General features: G+C 58.1%; 5 protein-coding genes across 5 annotated transcripts; all 5 read right to left on the minus strand.

The window, feature by feature from the left end:
• Nucleotides 1–575: 575 nt before the first annotated feature.
• On the minus strand, nucleotides 576–3,107 carry DQ04_03571000 (hypothetical protein; the record flags this gene model as incomplete). The annotated part of the gene is made up of 1 exon (XM_009312933.1): nucleotides 576–3,107. The coding sequence occupies one exon, from the start codon at nucleotides 3,105–3,107 to the stop codon at nucleotides 576–578; it is 2,532 nt and encodes an 843-aa protein (XP_009311208.1).
• A 422-nt stretch (nucleotides 3,108–3,529) lies between these two features.
• DQ04_03571010 (hypothetical protein) lies at nucleotides 3,530–4,381 on the minus strand (the record flags this gene model as incomplete). The annotated part of the gene is made up of 1 exon (XM_009312934.1): nucleotides 3,530–4,381. One exon carries the CDS (start codon nucleotides 4,379–4,381, stop codon nucleotides 3,530–3,532), a length of 852 nt encoding a protein of 283 aa, XP_009311209.1.
• Nucleotides 4,382–5,735: 1,354 nt separating this feature from the next.
• On the minus strand, nucleotides 5,736–9,596 carry DQ04_03571020 (putative mitochondrial DNA-directed RNA polymerase; the record flags this gene model as incomplete). Its single annotated transcript, XM_009312935.1, has 1 exon — nucleotides 5,736–9,596. The coding sequence occupies one exon, from the start codon at nucleotides 9,594–9,596 to the stop codon at nucleotides 5,736–5,738; it is 3,861 nt and encodes a 1,286-aa protein (XP_009311210.1).
• A 323-nt stretch (nucleotides 9,597–9,919) lies between these two features.
• DQ04_03571030 (hypothetical protein) lies at nucleotides 9,920–15,910 on the minus strand (the record flags this gene model as incomplete). Its single annotated transcript, XM_009312936.1, has 1 exon — nucleotides 9,920–15,910. One exon carries the CDS (start codon nucleotides 15,908–15,910, stop codon nucleotides 9,920–9,922), a length of 5,991 nt encoding a protein of 1,996 aa, XP_009311211.1.
• A 379-nt stretch (nucleotides 15,911–16,289) lies between these two features.
• Nucleotides 16,290–16,514, minus strand: DQ04_03571040 (hypothetical protein; the record flags this gene model as incomplete). The annotated part of the gene is made up of 1 exon (XM_009312937.1): nucleotides 16,290–16,514. One exon carries the CDS (start codon nucleotides 16,512–16,514, stop codon nucleotides 16,290–16,292), a length of 225 nt encoding a protein of 74 aa, XP_009311212.1.
• Nucleotides 16,515–16,690: the final 176 nt, after the last annotated feature.

Here is a 16,690-nt window from a genome sequence, read left to right on the forward strand (position 1 = left end):
AAGTTGCGCGCGCGGGTCGCCACGCCGGCGAAGCGCAGCCACGACGTGCGCTGCAGCTCACGGCGCGACAGGTGCTGCGGCGTATCGAGCGACGGGATGCCAAACACCACGAGAAACTCCCGCTCGCGCCACGCCTGCCAAACATCGCGTGGAATGTGTCGCAGCGCTTCTTCACCCACTGCGGTGGCGTTGCCGCCGCCGCCGCCGCCGCCACCGTCGTCCAAGTCCGCACTGCGCCGCAAGGGGACGTCTCCCACCGCGGCATCGGGTGCCACAGGCGCGAAGACAAGCAGCAGCAGAATGCACAGCAGCCAGGTGGCGAGCGCGATGCGCCTCACCAGCTTCCCCGGACAGCGCCGCAGCAGGACCCGCAACATCCCCGCCAGCTGAGAAAGAGAAGACGAAAAAAAAAATACCAGAAGAGCAAGCAGCAAGAAAAAGAGGAGGCTCCTTAGAAGGGCTTCCAGGCTGAGGAATGCGGAGAGGAGACAAGACGTGCAACAGTGGCTCATGTAAACAATAAACACAGCGGGCCTAGCCACTTCCCCTTTGTTGTTGTTCATCTTCTTAGGGTTTCACGGCTCGCCCACTGCACCCAGATGTTCACCCAACTTGTTTGCGAGCACCTCCGCCTGCTGCTGCCGCAGAGCGCGGGACAACCTGTGGCCGTGCTGCTTCATCCTATCCATCCACTGCACCAACTGCTCCTGCTGCTGCTCGTCCAGTGGTGCACCACTCGTCACGGCCAGCGCCGCAACGCGCTCAGACTTCTGCGTGAGTGGGTCCACAAGATATTCCGGTGGGAGCTCGCAGCCGGCAACCGGTGGGACCGCGACCTCAACCGCATCCTCCACTGCCTCTTTTCTGCTTTCCTCATTCGTCTCCCTGACGAGTGTTGTGCTCTTGCTGGTGCCATGCAGCATCTTACGGTTCGGCCACACGTGCTGCTGCAGCACCTCCTGCAGCCGCGCCGCGCCAATCCCCTCCCCACCCACGCCGTACACCACCTCGACGGGCGTCCAGGCAAACATCTCACCTGTGATGCTGCTGTTGTCGTCATCACCCTCCGCAGGTAATGCTGCGCCACCAGCTGCATCATTGCAAGACGCATCACCTGCTCCATCGTCCCCTTCTAGCTCTTCCTCCCGGTGCAGCTGCAGCAGCAACTCCTCCACGCTTGTTATGAATGCGTCATTTGATCCGTCGCCATCAACGACATACCACAGATGCTCCACCGACGCCTCCGCCGCCACACACAACCGTCGCGTCATCTCCGCCCCTTGCTGTTCGTCCTCCAAGATAAGGGACGACGAGCTGCACCCGGAGCCCAAAGCAGCAGCACGCTGGGCGGCACCGCACTTCTCCAGCGCCGCCCCCACTCTGCTGCGCATCGCTGCCTCACGCACCGCTTCCGCCGTCGTGACGAGAACCACAACACCAAACGCGCGCAACTGCTCGATGGTCGGCTCACACTCCAGCATGACGGCACTGCGTGCGCCACCAAAACAGTAAATGCCAGCAGTCGCCTCGAAGTACTTGTTGCGCACACCCGTTGTCATCACCGGCGCCCCTAGACCGGGTGATTGCATCGACAGAAGTGTTGCAGTGCACCGGCTGGAGGAATCCGGCAGACACGCGGCGAGTGCCTCGTGTAGCAGCGACTCCTCTGCAGCAGCCGTCGGCGCACATGCCCACAGCAACACGCCATTCGTCGCCTTCGCTGGCCGCAGCGTTGGTATGGCTGTTCGCTCTGGCCACTCGACAGAGTGGAGGACCTCCGCAAGACGGTTGGCGCCGGTGGGGCCGACTTCACACGCGTCCCCTTGCGTAGCGGCGTCGTCAACGCTCGTGCAGATGACTTCAATCGACTGTTCCATGCAGTACTGCGCCTCGAAAGGCGATAGAGAAGATTCACCATCGGCGACGATGACACAGTCCGCTGCTCCCCAACGCCGAAGCTGGTCGACAATAAGCGGCAGCGGCAGCTGCTGCTGCTGCTGCTCCAAAGCCGTCTCTCTCATTAGCACGTTTGTTCCTCCTGTTGCTGCTGCTTCTGTTGGTGGCCAGCAGAGAACAGCCACCTGCGGGCGCCTGTCGGCGTACTGCGCCATAAAGAGATCTGCCATGACGGGTGCGCAGAGGGCAGGGTGCACGCAGAACACGTCCAGCGTCGCCGCGTAGTACCTGTTCGCAATCGTCAGGGCCGCCGTGTTATTCTTCCTATCGTTGTCGTCAGCGTTGCCCGTCGCAGTCCCCACCCGCCCCGCCGCCTGCAGGGGAGACAGTGCTGTGAAGAAGCGACAGTCCGTGCACGCAGCCGCAAGCCAACGCACGACATCCACACCCGAGGCGCTTACAACAGCAACGAGATTCATCGAGGTGACACCACGCTTCGATGCGCGCATGCCAGCGACATCGCCTCCGCTCCTGCTGCTGCTGCTGGTGTTATTGTGTGGCACACGCGAGGCCTCTGGCCACATTGTATTGTGAAGGACCTGGCACAGTCGCGCCGCGCCGCTGTGATCGCCGCCGAGGAGACCATGCGCCTCCACTCCTGCCGGCACCACTTCGTACGCGTCTCCGTGTGGCACGTACTCGTAGCCGCTCGCCACGCACGCGTCGTACCACACGCCGCCGCGCTCCCGCAGCACGTCGCCGCCACCGACGCCGACGACGACGCGAAATAGGCACGCCATCGGCACAGCGTGCAGCGGCATGGCCGCGGGGGGCATCGACGCGTCCACGACGAGCACGCAGCCAACAGCGCTGGGGAAGTTCCGCAGCAACCGTGACACACCACACGCATCGCCGCTGTCGTCGTCGTCCGCTGCCGCGTGCAGAGNGGTGGTGTCGGCAAGCACAACATGCACGCGCGTGGCGAAGTACTTGTTAGCGACGGGGATGGGCGGCAGTGCTGGGCAGCCATCGCGGTATACCTGCGCCGCCACCGCCTTCGGCCAGCGCAGAAGCTCTGCCGCGAGCTGGAAAGCCGTGCTGATGCGGTGACTGCTGTTGCTGCTGCAGCAATCCACAAGGATGAGATAGGCGCCGTCCGCGGAGAAGGCATGCCCCCCTCTTCCCCGAGTTGCCGCCGCCGCTGTTGCCATGATCACGACCCCGAGGACCAAGGCCCCAAAACAAATACCCACTTCAGCGAGAGGAATATATATATATATATATATGGAGAGAGAGAGAGAGAGAGAGAAAGAATATAACAAAGGGATGCCATGTCACGGCAGTTATGCGGCGTCTTTCGCCGACAAGCGTGCCACCAGACACGTACTCCGTATTCCACTCTCGCGCCCTCGTGATGGCGCGAAGCAGGCAGTTAGGTGGCCGTGGGATACATTACAAGCAGCGCTGCGCACGTACGAAGACACACACAGACAGATATATATGTATATATAGATATACTTAAACATAGGAGGTCCAATACACAGCAAATGGAGGGGCCCTTCGTCGGTGAAGAACAAAAAAAAAACACACACGCACACGAAAGTTATCACACATGGACTGTAGTGCGTGCATTTCAGACAACGACGGCTCCCCCGCGGAGGAGCCGCATCATTCGCTCGTCGTAATACCGACTAAGACGCTTGCGTTCGCCCGACTTTTGCGGGGGCGGATGTGGCATGAAAATGTTTCTGCTGCCGCTATGGTCGCCCCCCGCCGTTCGACCGGCAGTATTCACCAACACCGAGGTTGCAGGAGCCTTCACTGAGTTGCGAACAACAAGGCAATCATTATGCACGCACAAAACCGGCGGCGTCGGAGGGGCGCCGCGTGTGCCACACAGCACAGTGTTGTTGCCACTTCTGGAGCCCCTGCTATCCAAGAACGTCACCGCGGATTGCGGCCGCGTCACCACATCATCGTCATCAGCAGCAGCAGCAGCAGGAGCAGGAGCAGGAGGAGCTGTTGTGGCAGCACCGGACAGAATACGTCCGGCGCGCAAAGGCGGCGCAGACCCCGCGCGGCCCTCGAGGTTGCTGCAGCACCGCTTCGACGCATCACTGGCTGCACTCGACGTGAAGGCGGCGATGCTCTCCACCACTGACGGCCGACTCCTTGCGTCCGGCGTTGTGCGCCACAGCAGGTAGTGGCGCGCCGTATCCTCCAGCTTGTGGTTCATCAGCACAAAGCGGTGGTGTCGCGTGGATGCGAGCTGCCGGTCAAAGTCGTTCCTGCCGCGCAGCCAACGCAGCCCCGCAAGCGGGTCATAGCCGCCGCGCGTGAAGGAGGAGAACAGTGGCGACTCTTCGGTAGAGCGCCAGATGATGTACGGCTCCGTGCGGTTGCGCACGCGATACCGTTGTGCGGCAGTTGGCGACTCCTGTACGTAAGCAGCGTAGTCAACGGGGGCGATGCGCTTCCCGTACATTCACGTGTGCTTTATCCCCACCACCTGCCTCCCACGTTTGCTCCTCCTACTGCTACCACTAATAGGCTTTGATTCTTGCTGTTTTTGTTCTGTCTGCTCGCGTCGTTGCGAAACACACACACACACCAGGCAAGAGGACAAGGCGTATGCAGATATGGGTATATATATATATATATATATATATATATATGTATGTGTGTATGTGTAAAGATACTGAAGCGGAATGAAACAAAAACCAACAGCAGCATGCGGGAAAGCTAAACAAACAAGTCAACAGAAGCGTGGATGGAGCGAGCAAGAGTGCTACACTGTACACATAGACATACACAGAATGATGCTGCTACAACAAACGCCACGTCGGATTCAACGCGACGCGCCCGTCAAGGGCCCTCACGAGGGCACTCGCAAGGTGTCCCCCCCCCACTCCTCGCCCATTACCCACCAGACGCGCCGCCACTGCCAGGGGTGGTGGCCACTGCAGCCGTCACCAAAGAGGCAGCACACACCAACTGCAGCTGTTGGCCACCGGCGCCGATACTGCTGTTGGTGCTGCGACAGCCCTTGTGGCTCCCGTTCCAGCATGCGCTGCGTCACCCGCAGCTGCTCCCTGCCAATCTGCATGGCGAGAGCCCACCTCTCCACCGCCAAGCAACACCCACAACTGCTGTTTCACTACTGCGATGGCCTCGCCCTTCCCACCTGCCGTGTGCTGTGCCTTCTCTCAACTCATGCCCCCCACCTTGGGCTTCTTCTGCTGCGAGCTCGTCCACCGCTATCCAACGAGGGAGGTAATCCACACACACACAGAGAGAGAGAGAGAGAGAGAGAGAGAGAATGAGGAAAGGAAGAAAAGAGAAACAGTGGCAATCTGAGGTGTGCCCCGTGGGCTCGAAGGAAGAGGACCACCATGTGCGTCTAAACGCGGAGGCCAACACTGTGGGGTAGAAGGAGCAGCGCCGTGAACCAGCGCACCAGAAACAATGACGACAACGACAAAGAAAAAGAGGAAACAAACAAACAAACAAACGTACAAGAGATGTGAAAAATCCACGCATGATGTTGCGTGCATGTATGTGATGTGAATTCGTGTGCATCTTCGCGTGATTGCCTTCTCACTCCCCCCCCTTTTCTTCCCTCTGCCTTAAACAAGTTCCCCTACGGCCTGTCGCTTACTCCAGACGCATACGGCTGCGTGTTGATGTGCGTCCAGCTGTGTGCTTCTCCACCCCCTCTCCCTTTCTTTCCTTTCGTTTCTCTCTCTCTCTCTCTCTGTGTGTGTGTGTGTGTGTGTGTGTACGCCTGTCATTGCTGCCCTCCCTTCGCTCCCACCCGCGGCCGCAGCGCGCATGCGGCGTCACGAAAAGAAGTACGGCGAGTCGAGCACGACGTTCAGGTCGAGGTCGCCGCGCTGCGGCGGGTCGGGCAGCCGCACGCCGTGGCGCCGCAGGTCCATGAAGTACGCCTCCTCCCACTGCTCCTTCAGCTCCCACAGCGGGTCGTACTTGCCGTAGAGCGTCACAAACTGCTGCCGCAGCACCTTGCTCAGCACCGGCAGGTCGCAGGCGTAGGTCCAGTAGCTGTCGTGCACCGCCATCATGGAGAGGCCGAGGTTCTGCATCTCGATTGCCGTCATGGCCAGGTGTGTTGCGTCAAGCGAGTGGATGAGATTCGGTGCAATCGCCGTCAGCTGCTTGCGGCTCGCCGCGGCGAAGACGTCACCTGGCACGCGCGTGCAGCCGTGGGCGGTGAAGAGCTGCATCTCGCGCCGCACCTTGTACGGCTGCCGCACAACGAGGCCGAGCGGCGTCGTCCAGCAGAGGGCGGTGCGCAGCTCAGCTGGTTGCGCCTCCCAGATCATGTTCGTCACGTCCGTCAGCCAGCGACGGCAGTTCTGCGTCTCGCGGAAGGTGACGCCAAGCGACTCCAGCACCTTCTCGCGCAGGTAGTCCGCCATCTCCCGCATGTCCGTCGACGTCCACAGGCCGTGATTCTTGTTCTGCTTCACCAGCTCGTCAAGGATCTGCTCCGACATTCCGTACCCGGTGACGCCGTACACCTGCGTCATGATGGGCCGCTTGATCGTCTTGCGCTTCACGTGGTCGTGGTCCTGCCCCTTGCCGGTGCCGAGGCAGCGCTGCGCCACCTGGTGGTCACGTGCCGCGTCCGCCGTGATGGAGCGCATCATCTCCTTCAAGATGCCGGTGTACGCGTCGGCGGGCCGCTCGCTCGGCACGAGGTTCACCAGCTGCGCGCCGAACGCGTCACGCCCAATCGCGGAGTAATGTTGCAGACCATTGTAGCTGCCGTCCACCGCAACCGGAATGCGGGATAGGAAGTTCGTCGGGCCCTGCGAGCACTTAAGGGCATCCGCAAGCTCCTTGCAGGCCATCAGGCACTGCATCGGCTCTGCCGCCTCCTGCCACCACTTGTCACCGTGCAGCGGCGACTCCGCACTGCGCACCACGTCCTCAATGTGCTCATTCACATAGTGCACACGCTCGTCAAATGACAGCTTGCTCATCCCCATTTTATTCGCGAGGTGTACCTTAAGCCAGTACACACCCGTTTCCCCAAGCGGCTTCGGCTCAGCATACTCTAGCAGCGCGCGGAACGGGTCAGAGCCGGTGTGGTTCAGCCGCCCTGGCAGCGGGTACATGCGTCCACGGAAGTCCATGCTGTTTGGGAAATAAATGTGCGAGAACTGTACGAGTGAGCGAGCCTGGCGGAGGGCCTGCAGATAGTGGATGCGGTTGCTACGCAGCTCCGACAGACTTTTCCAATCCTCATCCTGCTGCGTATCGTACTCGCGACGCTGCTGCAGGTTGTACACTTCGCACCCACTGTCATCGTTGTCGTCGTCGTAGTCGTCCTCACCACCGCCGCTCTTCTTGTCGTAAGAAATATCACCCCGACTCTTGGCACAATAGTGCAAGGGATAAAAAGCAGGTCGAATCTTGCCAAAGCCGTATCCCTCGCGCACAATCGCCTCCTGCACGTGGAGCATGTACTTACTAATGCGCCACGGCACACGGGAAATTGCGTCAAGCGCCTTCATCATTGGCGCCTGGGAGATGATCATTGCCTGATTCGTTGACCCTTTCACCGCAACGGAGGGGAGAACGTTGTACACCGACTTTTCCTTCGTGTCAGACTGATGCAACCATGAGTTGTACGACAGCTGCGGTGGAAATGCCACACGCAGGTCACGAATCTGCGTCGCCTCCACCTCCGACATGCCAACAATAGTGAATTCCTCCCTCCCGGTAACGCTCACGTACCGCTCCAGCACAGGGCGACCACTTCCACCACTACTGCTGCTGATGCCGCTACTATTACCACCACCACCACCACCGCCGCGCATTGCCATGTGGAGGAGTTGAATCACCAAAAAGCCCACCGCCTTGGTGGTGACTGGCGTCACTTCGTACTCCTGTTCAAAGTACTCAAGCGTCTTGACCATATTGATGCTGTATTTTGTGCGGATTGTTGTGCGGTCTCTACCGCTGAGTTTTTTGAAGATGGTGTTAAAGCGGAAGTGAAACCGCAGGTCCTCTGTGATCTTAACCAGCATATGAAAAAGCCCACACGTGCGGGTGCAGCGCGAGGCGGTTGCGCACACCTCACGCAGCACGAGGGCAACACGTGCGTTATGCAGTGCGCTCTGTTGCGTGTCGTGGAAGGCGCCCTGCATTTGCGATAGCACAGCAGGAAAGAAATCCGCCTTGACCACACCTGAGTCACCTGGTGCCTGCACATACGCGAAGAGCTTGGCCAGCGCATGTGCAGCCTTCTCTTCATCCTTGAAGTGCGCCTCCATCGCCCGTTTCACCGCCGACCGCACCGGCAGCGGCACGTCAGTTGGTGTGATGATGTCACCGTATATCTTCTGAAGCACGTGATAGCACACCACACCCCCAAGGATGCAGTCAAATATGTACTTTGGCACATCTTCCAGGACGGGAATATCCGTACGCACAATGGCATCCCAGTTGTTAAACATGCGCACGAGTTCATGCACCCACGCCGGCACCTGCTCGCCAATGTCGCCCAGCAGCTGCTGCGCGTTGCTGTCGCCGTAGGCCTGGAGGGAGCTGCGCAGCACCTCCGGCGTCTCGGTACCCCACGAGGTGCGCTTGTCGCCAAAGCACACTGCCCGCCGCTCCACTTCTGCAACGACGTCGTCGAGGAGTGCCATGAGCCGCTGCAGCGTTGCCTCACTAATGTCCTCCACCGCCATCTGCACCAAGCCGAGCTGCTCTAGTCGCTCTATCACGTTAGTGCGCGTCAGCAGGTTGCCGGACGTGGCGAAGCGCACGTACGAGACGAGAAATGACGCGAAGGGAGCCACCACCTCTACCGCTGGCATCGACTCTACGAGTGCGTCGGCCTCCGCCTTGAAGTTGCGGAACACACCACCCACTGCTGCTGCCGCTGTGTGCTGATAGTCCTGCTGGAAGGGGCGAATGAGTTTACGCAGCACCCGCGCCGCCTCCGACGCGTTGCGGCGCACCATAAGAGTCTTCTGCGTGTAGCTCATCACCTCGAACTTGAGGTGACTGTCGCACGCCATCTCAATGTGCGAGGCCTCCAACGACTTGTTCGTCCACTGCGAGCGCACCCCACTCACCCGCACCTCCTCGTTGAAGACGTCGCCAAGCACACGCTTCGTGATGCTCAGGTCATGACTCTCGCCATGCGCCTCGCGGTTAGCGAGGTCGATGAGGTTCATGACGAGCTCGGACTTGGTGGCCCCGCCTACCGACCGCGTCCGCGCAAACGACTTGAGCACGTCCGTCTTACATGAGAAGAGATCATCACACAACACGTCAATGGCAAAGAGCACACTCTCGTTCGAGGAGCTACTTGCAGGCGACATGGCAGGCGCCCCGTAGTCCTCCATATCGACGGTCGGCGTGAATATGTCGGCCGCCACCCTGTCGGTGTCGCCAACGACGGCATCACTGCCGCCATTCTTGTTGTCGCTGCTGCTCGTGCTGGTGGTGACATCCACCTCGCTGGGGATTGCGGGATCCTGCCGAGGGACCGCCGAGGCCTCTTCCAAGTGAGACGAACGTGACTTCCCTGATGTGCGTGTCACCGCCCTTGTTCTTGCGGCTGCAATTTCTCTGGAGGCTTCCGCACCGCGTTGCGCCCACCGCCGTCCGGCAACACCACCGCCCTGCTGCTGCAGTGTGGCCCGCAATAGCCGACGCATGAATGTTCAGGTTATACTCTAGAGAAGGCGCAACGGGAGAGAGACCAAGAATTGAAAGCAGTTGAGAAATGCGTAGAGGAGAGAAATGCGTGCAGCGGTGGGGGAAAGGAAACCGATGAAAAACAAAAGAGGCGAGAAGCAGTGAACAAATCACATGTCAATGCCAAATCAAGAACCACCACCACCACAGGTACGAGTATGAGCTATCAAAGGAAAACAACAACAACAACGACAACAAACCCACTGTTGCTTGGGGGAGGCGCCAGCTCCACGACTCGACTATCAGGAAAGCCGAAAGACCTTGAAAACAGTACCAATAGAACTCACTCCTCTGCTGCCATTGCTTGTAGAACATTGCGTCCATCTCTGGCCCTAGAAGAGCGCTGCTCCGCTTCCCACTGCAGCGCGGTGGCAGGGAAGTAGACATCCACGACAGGATTCAGCCACACGATTGTGGTGGGTAGCGACAGCGGTGGCGGTGGCGGCGATTGGCCGGACCTCCCCTGCCCGAGCATCAGAAGCTCCGTGAAACCCTTCGTCAACACGCCTCGGTCAGAATCAGCCACACGCACGTTGCATATCACGGCATTTGCGCCATGCAGTGAGTCTGTTGTTGTGGCCGTTAGTGCTGTTTTTGTTCCTGCGACGCGCCACTTCATTGTGACAAAACTCGAGTTGCTTGCATCCGGGACGTAAACCTCCAGCGGACCGTCCGGGGTGCAGCGGCGCAGCGCAATCTGTCGGCGCTTCGGCGGCACCAGCACCGCGAAGAAAATGCAATTGGAGATACTCTCCGCACTATGCACACAAAACAGCAGCACAACAGCCCCCAACGCGCTTGTGTCGACGCTGAACTGCGGGTGGTAGCCCGGCTGCCAGACTACTGTTTCAGTGTTGATCGCCCCCGTCGCCCCCACACGCCAGCGCACGATGTATGCGGCACAGGAGCCTCGCCACTGCACAACGCAGCGGCCCTCCTCTATCCCACAGAGACACGGGCAGCCGACGAGATCCACAACAGTGCAGCGGTCAGATTGGGGGCTGACAGTAATCGCCGTGGCCGCGTTTACGTCACTCCTCGAACATTCATCCCTTTCCTCCTCCTCTTTCTGCTGCTGCTGCAGCAGCAGCAAAGGGTGTGACTGCAACTTGTGCCGCACCCTTGACACCATTTTCACCTCAAGGTGGGGCCAGAGCGTTCGTGTGTCTTTGAGTCCAGGCACTGGGAGGTACGCCGACGCCTGCGACCGAAGCTCACTGGCGCTGCTCCACAGCTGCAGCAGTTTTCCCGACTCTGCAACAAGTGCCACGCGCAGAGTTCCATCCACATAAAGACATTCTGTTTCGTGATCACACACCGCCCGTCCAAACCACGCGGAACGGGTGGATATTGTCAAAAGCCTACTCTTCACTGAAGGGAGAGCCAGCTGTAAAAAGATGTGGTGTGCCACCTTGTCGCTGTTGGCGTGACCCAGCACCATCACACCCTTGTCGTTTGTGTGCACCCAGGAGAGCTTAAGTGAGGCAAGCAGATCGTGGAGCATCTCCTCCGTGAGGTCATGCGGCGTCACGAGGCGCACGCTTTCGCCATACCCCTCGTCATGCTTGCTGACCTTAACAGCGTACGGCGTGGCCGGGAGAAGTCCCTCAATGACAACGGAATGTGTTGGGCACGTGGTGTAACTCTTGTGCTCGCAAATGCGAAGCTCCTCCGCTACACACCGAACCGTGATATATACACCGTCCACATCGTTTGCATCACTCGGCGCACCGCTGGGCTGCGACCACGCCAGCGTGGCGGAGTTTGGTAGCAGCGCAGTGACGTGCAGCTTCTCCACGACTGACGGCAAAAATGTTGGAACCTCAAACGACTCAGAGACACTCCACGGTATGAGGAGCGCTGGGCGTGTCTGCAGCGCCACCGTGTCGGTCTCACTACACAAAGGCTCATCCTCCCCCTCCTTCTCCTGCAGTTTAATCCACAGCGTCATTGTTGGAGCCTTGCAATCTCCAATTGGCACAGAGAGCAGCTCTACACCCTCTTTGACGTCAGTGTTTAGTGGCAGATCCACCTCCGCGCCGCCACTGGTGCAGAGCTGAACCGTCATCACCTCCATGACATCGGCGAGGAGGTGACGCAGGGATTCGCAATAGGTGCCACTGATGCGCAAATGCATGACCCCATCCACAATGGCGTGTACCTTGCAATTGGTGTCCGACAGTGAGGGAGGCCCCGGTAGCAGAAAGATAGGGGACACCTCCTCAATGATGGCGGGTCCACAAAAACAGACACGAACAGGGGTGAGGGGAGTCATTCTGACACGCAGTCTGTTGTTCGCCTCTGGCTCATGGGACTCGGCATTCAGTTTCACCTCCAGATGTACCCCGTGGCGTTGGGCAGCGCACGTCCACGTCAACATCACAGTCGTGTCAGACTCACATGAACAACGGAGATCCGTTACTGCATACAACTGGGCTGACGCACTACGCACGCATTGGTGTTCCTTGATTATCCATTGATTTACGAGACTGACAATGAGCGGTTGTCCTGCCGGGACGTGGGCATAACTTCTCACCACCGCCTTGCCGGCCCCCGTCGAGTTGTCAATCTCCGTCTGCAGCGGCACCATCGTGACAGAGGTGAACTTTTTCTCATCTCCACCACTTTTGAACTGCGCACGCAACAGGAGCGACACCATATTCGACTGCACCGTAACTGTATTCAGTAACGGCGGCCACGGCGGTGTGAAGAAGTCCACGCCCACGGCGTCCACCTCATGGGCGCTCCTCACTATCGCTTCGTACATTGTGCACGGCGTCAGATCGGTCAGCGCAAGCTCCAGCGGTTCGGTGGCTGGCACGCGCTCCTCACGAATGCACACGCCTCCCCCGTCGCTTCGCTTTACCAACACCGAGACGGTGTACGATGCGGCGATACCCTTCCACGTCAACCGCGCCGTTACCGGCGTCACTGACGCGCAGGACAGGTGGCGGACCAACTCGAACGGGCCCAACACCTCGAGGTGCGGTAGTACCCCGCCCATGGAGAAGCCGTTTGAAGAAGCATCGTTTATGCACGGGCCAAACGGATGCATCTCCATGTCAAATGAAATTTTCACCCGAATACGGTTGGAGGAACTAACCGCAAAGTTTACGATGATACGCTGTTCGCCAGCGTCATCCGGCTGCTGCAGCATTGTGTCCCACTGCTCATCCACGGCGCATTCCGTAGTGATATTGGGTGTGATGCGCAGCTCCAGAACATGCGAGGAGGACACGATGACAGTCCCGATAAAGATTGGATACGACAATGAAAGAGTGAAGTTCGACGCAGAAGGCACGGCAGAGTCCACGCGAAGAGCGCCCACTCGAGGTTCGATACATGTTGCAAAATACAACTCGGCGCCCTGCACTGACTCGTGTCCACCCGCAGTCGTCCCGCCCTTATTCACTAGCGGCTCCACTTTCAGATGGTAGGCTGTACACGGCATCAGGCCCTCCACTATACACTTATGCGAGCCCTCAACCTCCCGCACTACAACTTGGCCAACAGGCGTCCTCATCTCCCCGGGCACATTCTGTCCATGAATGGTACCCCACTGTAAGGGAGAACATTCCAACTTTACAGCATTTGTTTCGCCACTCCACTCCAGCTCCACCGCTTTTTGAGTAACAGAAACAACCTTTATATCCTGCACATAGGCCGATGGTGTGGAGAAGGGAATTCCATCGGCTACAAGGACGTCGTCTTGTGAGACCCACAAAGACGGAGATTGGCTCAATGCGAGGTGCACCACACAATACAGCTGCTTAAAAAGCAGATCGTTGAACCTATATGACTGGCTTTCAACAAGTTCACTCAACGTAGCTGCCTGTACGAGACGCTGCAGCACCATCTCCCCTGTTGAAATGTCAACCATGAAGAGTGCGACGTAGCGGGCTCTAGCCCTCGCCAGAACATGTACATACTTCACGGAGGCTAGACGAATCACTGCAGAGTTAAAATGCAGTGACACAAGCGCTAACGTTGAGGAAACATGATGTTGTAGACTCTCTGCTGTAAGGGGGAATGTGCGACTCAAAATTGCTTCTACACTAGAGGCTAATGCGTTATGAACAGCAAAGTTTGTCCAGCCGATGTCCACGAATGAAGGCACCTCGGAGCCGGTAATACCATTTACATTCTGAATGTCCCCCTGTCTTTCATTACCCTGTAGAAGGACGCGGATGTCGCGGGAGGAATCCAATGGATCAAGGGAAGAAGGCTCAATTGCTTCCAACGCTCCGAATTCGCGTGCAGTGGACTGCGAGAGCATCCACGCCACTAACAGAAGCTCCTGCCGTGGATTTCCCTTTATTTGCTGCACAACCATGCTGCTGAGGGACTCTTCGTCGTTCTGATACCCACTCGCACCTCTCCTTCCCATCCATGGTGCTATAGCTGCCACATCCCCCTCGTTCGGACCCCATTCTTCATCATCATCATCATCATCTCCGTTGCTTCCCACCTCAAATCCCAAGGAGCGGAATAGCAAGTGATTGAGCCCCGTCCCATTGGGCTGCACCTCTCGCAGCACCATCCGGCTAAAGTGCAGACTTGTCCACCACGCACGTTCGTACAGAAAGAGTTCTGGGAAGGAACCTAACGACGGGATCAACACCGCCTCGTATGCGTCCTTGACCACGCTGTAGGCACACACTAGTATTCGCATCCCCGTATACGCCGCAACTGTTGTGCCACACAAGCGGCGTGCGATGTAAACTGGTATCTCTGTGGCCTTTACAATCGGTCCTATTTCAAGGCACGTGCAAGAGCAGCTGCGATTATGCATGCCTCTGCACCGCACCGCCATGGCGGTCTTGCCAAACGTCTTCGAGGTCAGCAGTGGCTGCATCGGGCTACCGTCTTCGTGGTTGGCTACTATCCACACAGCAGCGTCAAGGTGAGTGGTGCCACGGATGGTCCACAGAGCTTTGCGGATGACGGACTGACATGCCGCCTGCTGCGACACGTCGTCACAAAAGTCTGCCTCAACACCGGTGGTGTGGAACAGCCGTCCCTGCGTCAGCAGGCACAGCTCCATCACCGCATACGGCATGCGCACCTTCAGAGGCGTTACCAAGCAGACCACCGGGACGTGAAAGAAAGCTGGATGCCGCCGAATAGAAGAAATCGATAACTCCTCCGCGCCCTGGAAGTCAGATGGGACGAAGAGCACAACAGCGAAACGAGAATCGTCCCCTGGCGTCCCCCGAACTCTGCCGCGATGCTTCTGTAGATGCCAGCACGTTAGCACATACTTGGCCTGCTCCCACATCAGCGGCATCATTTCTTTTAATGGATATGGATTATTATTCCGTTCATTAAATGTCTCGTTCCACTTCTCACACCACTGCTGCCGCGCGGTCGTGCCACTACAGGGTTCCACAACCATCTTTCCTGCCAGAGATACACACACAACGTCCTTCTCCGTTAACCGATCGAGCAGCCACCCCACTTCATCCATTGACCGACGTGTACTGCCACTACCACATGCATGTAGCACAACGAGGGATAGCATAGGTGTATTGCTCTGACCTTTGGTTGACAATACACCGTCTGTCATCACTGGCACCTCCTCAGTATTCAAGTGCAACTCAATGCTCCTCACTCGAAGTCCCACCTCCAACAGGCCACATGAGGATGTCATTGTTTCCATCCCCCTTCCCACACTCGCTGCAGACAGAACTTGTAGCGTACCAAATGCTGCTGAAGACCCAACACGTTTTCTAGCGCCCCTAGTGGAGAAGTGATCAGCGACGCTCCGCATCAGGGCCTTGAAAAGATGCGTATTTTCAAGCCATCGGCACTCGGCTCTAAGATGACAGAAAGTCTCGAGTTTCATGCGAAGATCCATATGGAGGAACATGTGCGCCACAAGCTCTTGGGGGCTATTTAGACTCTGCGGCATCTGCTGCATCTCCAAAATCCAAGAGCTGCTGAACTCACTATCTGGAGACACGCACAATGTGTGACGCTCATGCTGGGTAAGCGTCACCCAGCAGAGCCGCAGGGGGAGCTGCTGAGGCATATCAACCACTGCCATTTCCTCACCTCTGAAGGTAACCACAATGAGCTTCGAAGACGGGTATGTGTGCATCAAGTCTTCCACGAATGATTGTGTGTCCTCGGGCGCCATCTGTGCAAGCGAAGGTGGTGCCTGTACATGACTCAGTGTAGTGACAACAAACACGGGCGCATCCAAACAGTTATTCTGAACAATTTTCCCCCGGGAGGAGAAACCGGCGTATAAGGTGTAGATACTGCTAATCATAGCACTCACTGCAAAGCCAGATGCCACAAGTTGGTCCTATTTTTTTTTTCCTTTGTTCTGCGCCAAGCCGTCGTCACAGCAGCGTCCTATTGATTACTTAACAAGAAGTGGACACGTGCAATCCCTACCTCTAAAGAAGATAGCTCACGTTGCCGCACAAATAGCAGCAGAATGGGCACTCTTTTCCCCCACCCTGCCTTACTGCGTGCCCTTTCGTTTCGCATTGCAGGGTGTGAACAGAAAAAAAACAGGAGGCACATGCGGCAACACATACACAAAGGAAATCGAATTTTGCAGCTGCAACGCCCAACACGCCAAAGGAAAAGCAAGAGCGAAAAACAAAATAAACTAATGATGCAAGCTCCTGCCTGTTTGTCGTTCACCTCTGCCGGGGTGGCGGGCGTGTCAATAGCGACGTGAGCTGCGTGTAGCGTATCTTACCGTCCTTGTCCGGCTGCGCGCCGTCGAGCAGCAGACACGCCTGCTCGGGCCCCAGCACGCGCTGCACCGTCACCCGCAGCTCATCGAGGTCGACTCTGCCGGTGTTCGCCTGATCAAACTCCGCGCACAGACGCGAGAGTAGCGCGTACAGCCGCGCCCGCATCGCAATGGATGTCGCATTCGCCTCCAGCGCGGTGAAGGCGGCGTTGGCACGCAGCCCAGGGAACGCCGCGCGCACGTCGTCGAGGTACACCAGCACGACCTCCTCGCTCTCCACGCCGTCCGGCACCTCCGCGCAGCCCAGAAGCGCGTGCACCAGGCGGCAGAGCGCGTCACGCC

The sequence above is a fragment of the Trypanosoma grayi genome (assembly GCF_000691245.1).
Source record: "Trypanosoma grayi strain ANR4 Tgr_357_V1, whole genome shotgun sequence".
Lineage (NCBI taxonomy): Eukaryota > Euglenozoa > Kinetoplastea > Trypanosomatida > Trypanosomatidae > Trypanosoma > Trypanosoma grayi.